The sequence below is a fragment of the Dipodomys spectabilis genome, unplaced genomic scaffold, assembly GCF_019054845.1.
Source record: "Dipodomys spectabilis isolate Male_0828 unplaced genomic scaffold, ASM1905484v1 ptg000024l, whole genome shotgun sequence".
Lineage (NCBI taxonomy): Eukaryota > Metazoa > Chordata > Mammalia > Rodentia > Heteromyidae > Dipodomys > Dipodomys spectabilis.
Genome location: NW_024870701.1, coordinates 32,979,908 through 32,989,544, shown reverse-complemented (window position 1 = coordinate 32,989,544; position 9,637 = coordinate 32,979,908). Strand labels below are relative to the sequence as shown.

The 9,637-nt window shown below is 44.2% G+C and overlaps 1 protein-coding gene across 3 annotated transcripts in view; it reads right to left on the bottom strand.

Annotated features, from left to right (window-relative positions):
* Positions 1 to 326: 326 nt before the first annotated feature.
* Nedd4l (NEDD4 like E3 ubiquitin protein ligase) overlaps positions 327 to 9,637 on the bottom strand; it is a 306,373-nt gene continuing 297,062 nt past the window's right edge. For all 3 annotated transcript variants that reach the window (XM_042675088.1, XM_042675089.1, XM_042675090.1), the window contains 4 exons: positions 9,142 to 9,249; positions 7,465 to 7,561; positions 6,676 to 6,748; positions 327 to 4,772 (listed from right to left, as the gene is read on the bottom strand). In XM_042675088.1, the coding sequence (XP_042531022.1) occupies positions 4,670 to 4,772; positions 6,676 to 6,748; positions 7,465 to 7,561; positions 9,142 to 9,249 (381 nt within the window). In that variant the 3' untranslated portion in view covers positions 327 to 4,669. The remainder of the gene's footprint in view (positions 4,773 to 6,675; positions 6,749 to 7,464; positions 7,562 to 9,141; positions 9,250 to 9,637) is intronic.

Below are 9,637 nucleotides of genomic sequence, written 5' to 3'. Positions count from 1 at the left end.
GAGATCTTTGTGAAGGAGCTTCAAATCAGACAACCCATAATACTTGATGTAGAAAGAAAAAAGTGACCCAGCTTCCATAATTTTTTATTAAATATTTGACACGTTGAATCACTTCTTTACAGCTTCATCCTTTTTTTTTTTTTTTGTCACAGTACTCTTTTTGCCATCAGGAAAACAAGCTACAATGTCTCTTTTAGATTCCCTCAAGAAAGAAAAGCAAAAAGGACTTGTTCTTACACCAAAACATTTCCTGTGTATATCAAATTCAACCACATTTTAAAGCTATTTGGATTGTGAAAATGAGCAGTATTCATACATTTTCTTAAAAAAACAAACAAACCCTGAAGGTAGTTTGGTTTTGACCATTGTAAGAAATAGTAGTTGGCTTCCTTTAGGAGGTGAGTTTAGAGTAGAAAGTTACTGAACACTGAGAATTCATTTGGAATGCTTGAAATACTTTTCACCTCAAAAGTCACTTTCCCCCCATGTTTTGTTTGATAACAGATCATTAATTAAGAAAAGATAGCAAATTAACATCCTCTTCCTAGGGTTCTCTCAGGCTCGGAGTAGCAGGATATTTAAGGACACAGCTTGGAAAAAAACTGCAGAAGGAACTAACTTCTCACTCCCTTTGAATCCAAATGGCCCATAAAGGTGTAAAAATGCTATACAAATATATACATGTATATTTGGACAGCATACATATGTATATATGTATTCGTGTTTCATACAGAGTCATAAAGGAAGAACAGAGTCACCCAGAATTAACATGAAGGAAACTGTTGACGATTTAGGTGAAATTAGTCAATACGAGGGGCAGAGGAACTTACACAGGAACAGACATTTGTTGACACAGGTTATGGTCACAAGAAAGAAGACAGAAGGTCAAGAATGCAGTACATGAGAGGTCAGGCACCAACAGCGATGTCCTGAGGTTCCTACATTACTCCTTACAGACAAAAGCAACCAACAAAGGGACATGCACTTTAAACATGCACTGCTTTGAGTGTAACAGCTTTTAACAAAGGAGAAGACATTGAATGCCGTGTTTTCTTGGAAAGTATCACACCAACAGAAAACTATGCCTTTTCTACAAACAGTACACAGGCTCATGTCCTAATGCTACAGCATTTTCTCTGACACACCAAAACCACTCTGGAGTAGAGTGTCCATATACAAGTGTAATATATACACTGTTCATTAAGGCTTATATAAATTAAAAAAGTGGTCCAAAGTATATCACATTTTTCTCCCCAGTTTTAAAAGCTAAAGTACAAAGTGGAGTTTGTAAGTCCCCGCCCCCCCCCACAACACAACTCAGTCCTAAAATTGGCAGTTTCGACATGAGTTAGGATGTACCCCAATGCCTGAAGAAGACAGAGGTAGTGTGCGATTTTCTGGGGATTGAGACAGGCAGCCGGGGTAGGCAGTGACCCTGCACAGCAGCACCCCTAGTGGCCAGGTAGAAAATGACATCAGACAGCATCGCCTCAGGGGTGCTGAGGCTGATGATGAGAGAGGAGAGCCAGCCCAGCGGGGCGGAGCCAGGCAGCGGATGAACCCAGGCTCTCTTTGCTCAAAGCCTTTACAATTTCAGAGGGGAGATACAAGACAATTAGGAAAATACAAGATCCAATTGGTAAACTGGTAGATCTTAGCACAACTAGAATTTGCTGGACAGGAACTTGGCTTTCCAGAGAGCAAACTGGGATCTGGCAAGAGCAAAGGTACCCGTGAAATACTGAGAGTGGTTCAAGTATTTTGCTCACCATTTCTCAGACTATGCCACTGGGTCCTTCAGGTGGGAGGAACAATCTCTGCCAAGTCACTTTAGGTATCATTTGCCATCTGAAATTAGGAATGTCTGATGTCATCTACCCAAGAGCCTTGGAGGCAAGATAATAAACGAATCTGGTTCTCGTGGTTGTTAAGAGGTCTGGCTACTAAAAAAAAAAAAAAAAAAACAAATGCACCAACCACCCCCCCAAAAAAGCAAACACTAAAGGACTGCTGTTTCCAAAAAAGTAAAAGTAGATGTTCTAGCTAGATAAAGAAAGCACATTGAGGCCTAATATTTCAAAGAGACAAATGGAGGATTCCTCCTTTGCTGCAGAGGCTGAGAGGAGGAAGCAACATGCTGCTGAAGTTAATCCAAAGTCACCCAGAGAGCAGGAAGGGAGCAGGCACAGAAACACCCGAGGCTTGGAGCAGCCAGTGATGCTCTGCCCTTGTGCACATCCCCCGAGGGCTGCATCTACCATTTGGCTTCTGGTAAAAGGCCTGCATGACCGCCGCTGCTCAGGAAGCCAGAGAACTGGGACTGCAGTGGGTAACAGAACCAGGCAACAGAAAGAAGGGAAGAGTGCTGAGGGGCATGCAGAAGGGCTCCAGCCGGCGACAACAAACTAAGCCTGGCCGCAAGCAGAGGTGTCACCCAGACGACCAAAAAGTGGGCATCAGATTTGGAGACAAAACACACAGCATTTCAGGCAGAGTGAAACTTCACAAACTGTTGAAGACTGGCGAACCAAAACCCTCCACGAATCTAGTTGTAGTTTTTGTTCCAATCAGCTATGAGTAAGGGACGGATGATCTGAAGTGTCCCTCACGTTTGCTGCCTTCAAGGGCTCCTTTCCCATTCGGCTGTTGAGATGATCAGAAGCTTTCCTTTTTCATACTTCTGATGTTTGGCCTAATTTGCATTTAGTGAATAATCTGACTTTTTTTTGGAAAGAAAATACAGAGCTTACAAAATGACAGAAGAATCCCAGTTCTCAGACTAGCATCTTATTTCTCCTTCTTTAATTACAAAACCCACCAAAACCTACTGCTCTCTCAGGCAGGGCTCTGAAACAGACACTTGTGAAGCTTACCAAAAAGGTGGTCTTAAAACGTTTTGCTTGCCATTGTCAACTGCAGGGGGAAATGCCACCAAGAGACAAAAACAATGAGTGACATTATTTTTTTTTTATAATTAATACCTAAGTTGTCTGATCATGGTTAGATATTTAAAAACCACCTTGAAGAGGAGCTCTGTCAGAATCCACCTTCTTTTAGAACCTCAGACCTCTGCATTCCCTCAGACAACTTATTTATAACTACAACCTTCTAGGGCTTCTCATGTAACACCCAGAGTTGCATAAATACAGGCAACTCCTGACACCAGAGGTTCTTCGTGCTCCTGAATGGCATGACCACATCTAGTACAGCATCAGTTAAGACCTTGGGGTGACCAATCTCACACCCAGTCCCAAAACATGACACGACTCTGCAATGGAGATGACCCCAACTGCCCAGACAACCCTGAATTTTTTGGCTACAGCTGGCTGAACAACTTGACCACAGTGGATCACACGGTGTCTTCTCGGCCACTTTTACGATAGACACAACTCAGACAGTACACGGCACTGAAGCATGCAACAGGTCATACAGAACATAGTTCGGTTAAGTGGATAGTAAATAGATACTTGTAAGTCCGGTAGAAACTGCAAAACATTGGGCAGCACAGCATCTGTAGGCCCAGCTTCACCTCTGAGTTTTTATACACTCACAGCCAAGTTCACAAAGGATAGATATTGCACTGGAAAGATGTGTGCAAGTTAAGAAAAACTCACGTTTAACATTTATGATAAACAAAACAAACCAGATAGGACCTCCATGTACTATATCCAGTGCCTTCAGATTTGGTGCAGTTAGTGCCTAAGAGCAGGCTACTGAGCTACCGATAAGGAACACACAAGAGATAAGAGATTAGATGCATCTGGCTCCCACAGGTTTTTGAACCAAGCAGTGGTGGGTTTCATTCTATTACAAACAGAAAAGAAGAAAATAGAATAAAAGGATGGCTGTACAACAACAGGAAGGGCTAAGGACTTTTCTCCAACCCTGTCTCCAGTATGCGCTAGCACACCCCATTGCTTCTAAGGAATGGTGGTGTGATTCCTTTCAGGTTGACACAAATATATCATGCTATGTTACATCTCAGCCTGTCAGCTATTACCTAAATTTGTACCAAAAAAAAGTAATATCCAGTTTATTTTCATTGTGACTATGGAAAACGAAATCATCACTATGCTGAATGTTATATTTGAAATTCTCTCAAAGTACTCGTCTTTAGAAGGGACAAAAATTAGTCTTCTGTTTCTAAGAGGGTGGGCCTGTCAAAGTACTTAAAAAAATGTCACTGACATGGAGCCTGTATGAAATCCAAATACAAAAACAAATAGGGTCACTTTTCCAAGTACATGAGACATCTTTAATTGTAATGAAATAAAATCTGAGACTTGGTCTAAATCAGTTTTAAAAAGTAAACATGAGCTGAAATACTATACCTGTAGAGTGATTAATTCCATTCATTGTCATTAGAAAGTATGCAAAATATTTATTAAGGGCTTGCCTGCAGAGGCACAACATAAATAGAACACATCCTCCTGAAATGTAATTAGTGTACAGGTCAACCAGTTGAGAGTTGGTGGTGGAAGAGGCAGGAACTGGAGCCTGGTCTGGTTCCTGCGGTGGAACTTGGGCGTGGCCTGGAGAAGGCTAGGCTCCAGTAGCCAGGCTGTGCAGCTGCTCTCTTGCCACCGGCCCTGCAAAAGTCTTGTTAGACAAATGCAAAAGTGCATGCGGAACTTGCTGGATGGACGGCGCCCCCGTGAGGCAGGAGACTTTAATCCACCCCTTCAAATCCTTGGGCATTTTCCACGGCCATGAGAAGTTTCTCACGTAAATCTTCGAAGGTTTCGTATGGAGGTAAGTCAAGGCGATTAAAGCTGCAAACGAAACAAAGTTTAGGTGAACGGCCAACGTTTGTAGGCACAACAACCTTTCCTAGATTTCGCTAATGGGTGTTCTGTATTGGTACAATAGAACAAAAAAGATGTGTGTGTTTATGTATACGTACATTTAAACTTTCCTTTGTGCCAGGCTTTGGTGTCAGGACCTCTTTCTGTTCAAATGTTCTAACCCTTCAGCCACATGTCAAGGCTTTTGTGCTTTCACTGTTTTTTGGTTTTGTGGCTTTTTGTTTTCAGATAGGGTTTTGCTTATTGTGCAGGCTGACCTCAGGCCTTGAGTCTCCAAGCTATACCTTTGGTGGCCTGTGCCACCATGCTCAACTTATTTTTTCAGAGTGGGTTTTGCTGCCTCTTTAGTTAGGGTGTCCCCACAATCCTTCTATCTCAGTCTCCAATTTGGTCCTTGATCCTCCTACCTAATCCTCTGGGATAGCTGGGATCTCTGGCATATGTCACCATGCCCAGCTTCACAGCCACAATTTGATAACTAAAAAATATATTCTAGCTATGAAACTGTCCATACCAGACAGGTACGGACAAATCTACAAGAGAAATGAATATTTTTCTTTCTTCTTCTTCTCCTTCTTTTTGGTTGGTTGTGGGGCCTGAACTCTGGGCCTGGGCACTGTCCCTCAGCTCTTCAGCTTAAGGCTAGTGATCTACCACTTGAGCCACAGCGCCAGTTCTGGCTCTAATTGCTTATTTGGTGCTGAGGAATTGAACCTAGGACCTCATGCATGCAAGGCAAGCATTCTACCACTGAGCCACCTTCCCCACCCCAAAATGAATATTCTAATCATCCATGAAGCATCTGCTGTAGTCAGATGTGGAGCTTAGAATCCATCTGGAAGGAAGGAGACCATAAAAGCAAGGTAACTGCCAAAGCATGGAGCACAAAGGACTCATGCTTCAAGAATGAGAAGTAGATAGAGAGTCTCCACATCTGAGTACTCTTTCTGTGCCAGTACTAGGGCTTTAACTTGGGGCCTTGTGCTTTTCTTTAGTTTCAAAAGTATCATGAGAGTGCCAGATTTGAGTGTTTACTTCTATCACTTGAGCCACATCTTCACTTCCAGCTCTTTGCTGGAGTCTCTCAAGATTTTTCTGCCTGGGTTGGCTTCAAACCCTGATCCGCAGATCTCAGCCTCCTGAGTAGCTAAGATTATAGGTGTAGCAACCAGTTGGTTGTGGCAGACACAAGCTCTGGCACCCTCATTGCCCCTAGAAAGTCACACTGCTTCTTAAGGAACAACAGGGAAAAGCTTGGGCAGAAAAGCCTACACACGGACTTCGAGTTTGGACTGGTGAGCGTTTGCTGAAACTGCATTAAAAACCCACTGGGCCCTGTCTGCCTCTGCAGAATCGTCCAAGAAAATACGGAGGTGGCCTCCTCCCCTGACAGAGCCTTCTTGGGGTGCTGCACTCCAGGCCTTGCTATGATGTGTGGATATCACCCATTCCTTTAGCACAATCACACGATTACTGAGTTCTAGAAAATTCTGGCTTACTGACAGGTGTGTGAGCCCTTTTAAAAGCCAATGTTTCTATAGGGAATTTTTAATCCCAGGTTCTAAACAGCCACCTTAAGGAGTGACTGAAAACCCAACACCGGTGAACAGTGATTCTCAGACCCGTGAAGGGAAGAAGCTGGTTTAGGGGAGGCCTGAGAGCACGGGGCCCTTTATCCATTCACATGCAACACCCCGGGTCCACTGATGGTTTAAGGCTTGTTAGCATTGATCTGCCTGCTCATTTTCCATCCCATATCACTGTCCTTTCAGTCGTGAGCTACAGATGGAGAGACAGGCAGCATCTGTATCCCTGTACACAGCTGGGCATTGGAGACACCACTGGCCTACTCATAGGGCTGGTCACTCACCAGGTGTGAGCTCTGGGCAGTTTTTCAGGACTGCCCCACTGCTCTATTGTAAACAGCTGAGGTCCATTGGAACCTGAACAGAAGAGAAAAAGACCCGTCATCAAGGCTATGGTGGGGGACAACACTGCGATGAGAACTGCTGAAGGGGAAAGGCCTGGCGGCCAGGACATCAGGGCAGGCTGGGGCGGGGAACACCAGGTCGGCATAGATTCTACCTGCCGGGGAGTTGGAACCTAACCAGGTCGCAACATCTGCAAGATCTGCAAGGGCAGATGCTGCACCCTCCTTTTGCAGTTGGTAGAGTTCCAGTCCTTTAAAGTCTGTTTATAAATGCTACCTACAAACATAGCATTTGTGTTGTTTTTGTGCTGGTCCTGGGGCTTGAACCCAGGGTACAGGTGTTCTCTCTTACAAGGCTGGTGCTCTACCACTTAAGCCACAGCTCGTCTCCGGCTTTTTGCTAGCTCATTGGAAAGTCTCATGGACTTTCCTGCCTAGGCTGGTTTCACATTGTGATCATGAGATTGCAGCCTTCTGAGTAGCTAGAATTACAGGTGTGAGCTACTGGCATCCAGCAATACAGCTTTAACAGATACATGCAAATCTTAACTAAAAGAAGGAGAGAGACACCTTAAATTGTCCTTTTTCAAGGTGCCACATCCCTGGAGGAAGATGGACCCTGTGAGAGGTTCCCGGTATCACACCACACCCATGTTAGCTCTCAAGAGTCCCCCAAGAACTCCTGGCTAGGTCTTTGCAGGAGAAGGGAGTTAGAGGCATGCTGCTCACCATAAAGTTCGGCAAATCCATTCATGGGGACTCGAGAGGTCCCTGTGACAAACTGCAGCAGCCGGATCCGCTTCTCAGCATCCATCAGCAGCACAGCCTGTGAGCGGAGACAGAGGTGGTTATGTCCCCACGCGACACATAGCACAGCACAGGCTGCTGGAACACATCTCACTTAGATTACCCCGTAAGACCTAGCTATCTAGACAGTTGACTCTGACTTCTATTTTTTTTTTTTAAATTTTAGCAGTCACAATCTCAGCCTCTAATCTTAGCAAGGGGATGATCACCCCTGTCTTTCTTCTTGTGCCAATTGGCCAAAATAAGTGATATAAAAAGCAAACTCTCTGATGGCTTCAAGCTCAGGTTTCTGTGTCTGAGGTCAGCCAGCCTCCTAAGTCAGTCATAATTATGTGGTGTTCCAGAAGTGTCTACGCCAGGGGAACCAAGATGAGATGGGGCTTCAGACATAGACGAGGCCTCTAAAGACAACATCTTAGAAAAAGAAGGAAATCTGAGGCAAATTGGGACTCTAAGACAATCTGGATGTCTTATAGCTTTGAATTATTATAGGAATTGAGTTGATTTTATTGCAACTGTTATGTGAACTATAAAAAAATTCCAAAATCAAAGCTAAGTGAGACATGATCTAGGACTGAAAGACTGCTTTCTCCTGTGCTTGTGTTGAGACTTAAATATGAATACCAAGTTAGATGATTTCTTTGTACATCAATAATATGCAGAGGGATTTGTGTGTGTGTGTGTGTGTGTGTGTGTGTGTGTGTGTGTGTGTATGTGATACTAGGGTTTGAACTACAGGCCTTGAGCTTGCTAGGCAGGCACTGTGTCACGAGCTGTTTCTTCAGCCACCTTCTTTATTTTTCAGATAGGGTCTCTTGTTTTTTCCCAGGACCAACCTGGCACTGTGATCCTCCTACTTGTCCCTCTCCCAGATCTGGGATGACAGATGCATATTACTTTTGCCTGGCCTATTTGTTGAGATGGGGCCTCACTACCTTTTTGCCTGAGCTGATCTTGAATTGCACTCCTTCTGATCTCTGTCTCTTATATAACTGGGATTATGGCTATGAGCAACCATACCTGGTGGAGGTAAACTTTTTTTTTTTTAAGTTAGTTAACCATCTCTTTCCTTAGATGAACTATTTCCTAGATTGCTTCCTTCCTTAGGATACACTTACCTAAGACGGTAAACTAAATTTCCACTGCATCTTTGGTTAAGAGATATAAAGCTCAAAATGGTTTTTGGGTTAGTTAATAATAACAACAATAAAAAGAGTTGAGCAAGTTATTTCTTCACAGAAATGGCATCATGAAAAAGTCAGCCCAGCAAGTATAAAGATTATGCCTTGCGCAAGTTCTAGTTCTGATTTCCACCGTGGAGGCTCAGGTCCTGCATGCCGCCAACCGGCCAGCTCTTTATCAGAACCACCTCACTCAACAAAACTCCCTTTCACTAGTGGTCATGGAAGGACAGAGTGCTTTTGAAGAAATCAACCTCTCTTCAGTCTTGCTGTACATGAAGTTAGGGAGAGGCTCAGTCTGCTGCTTTTCTCTCCCACAGTGCAAGTACTAAGACACCCCAGTTTCCAGGACTGGTTTCACTGTGGACCCCTGCCTAGCTCAGGGAGGAACCTGGCACAGGCTCTGGGTCTGGGTTACCTTCCAGAACCACTGGATCACGGGGTGATTTGGGCAGTAGCCGTTCTTGTATATAGAATGCTGTCTCCAATCGTTCACGTCCACGTCTCCAAGGCCACACATCAGCAACTGTTGAGGAAGTAGGGAAGACAGAAATGAAGTGGGATGTGCAAAGTGAAGAAACCCTTAGAGAAATTACCCTTCCTTAGTGCTAGACAAAGGAAGAAAGCCAGGTGGATCCGGGATCTAAACTTTCCTGCCCAGTACTACTGCCTCATAGAGACTGCACAGGTTTCTGAGGGCAGTTCAGTTCCTAACCCTCATACATGGCTGCACCATTTTGTACCGGAAGACATCGGTCACTTTCCCCAACTCCCCTTGTACCCGAAGAGCATTATGTACATCATGCTGACTGTTGATCATATAGCAGAATCCTTGCAACTCTCTACCCATAAGAGAATCAGCACTAAAGACAGCAAGAACTAATCTCCCCGGACCAGTCAATTCAAGTGACAAC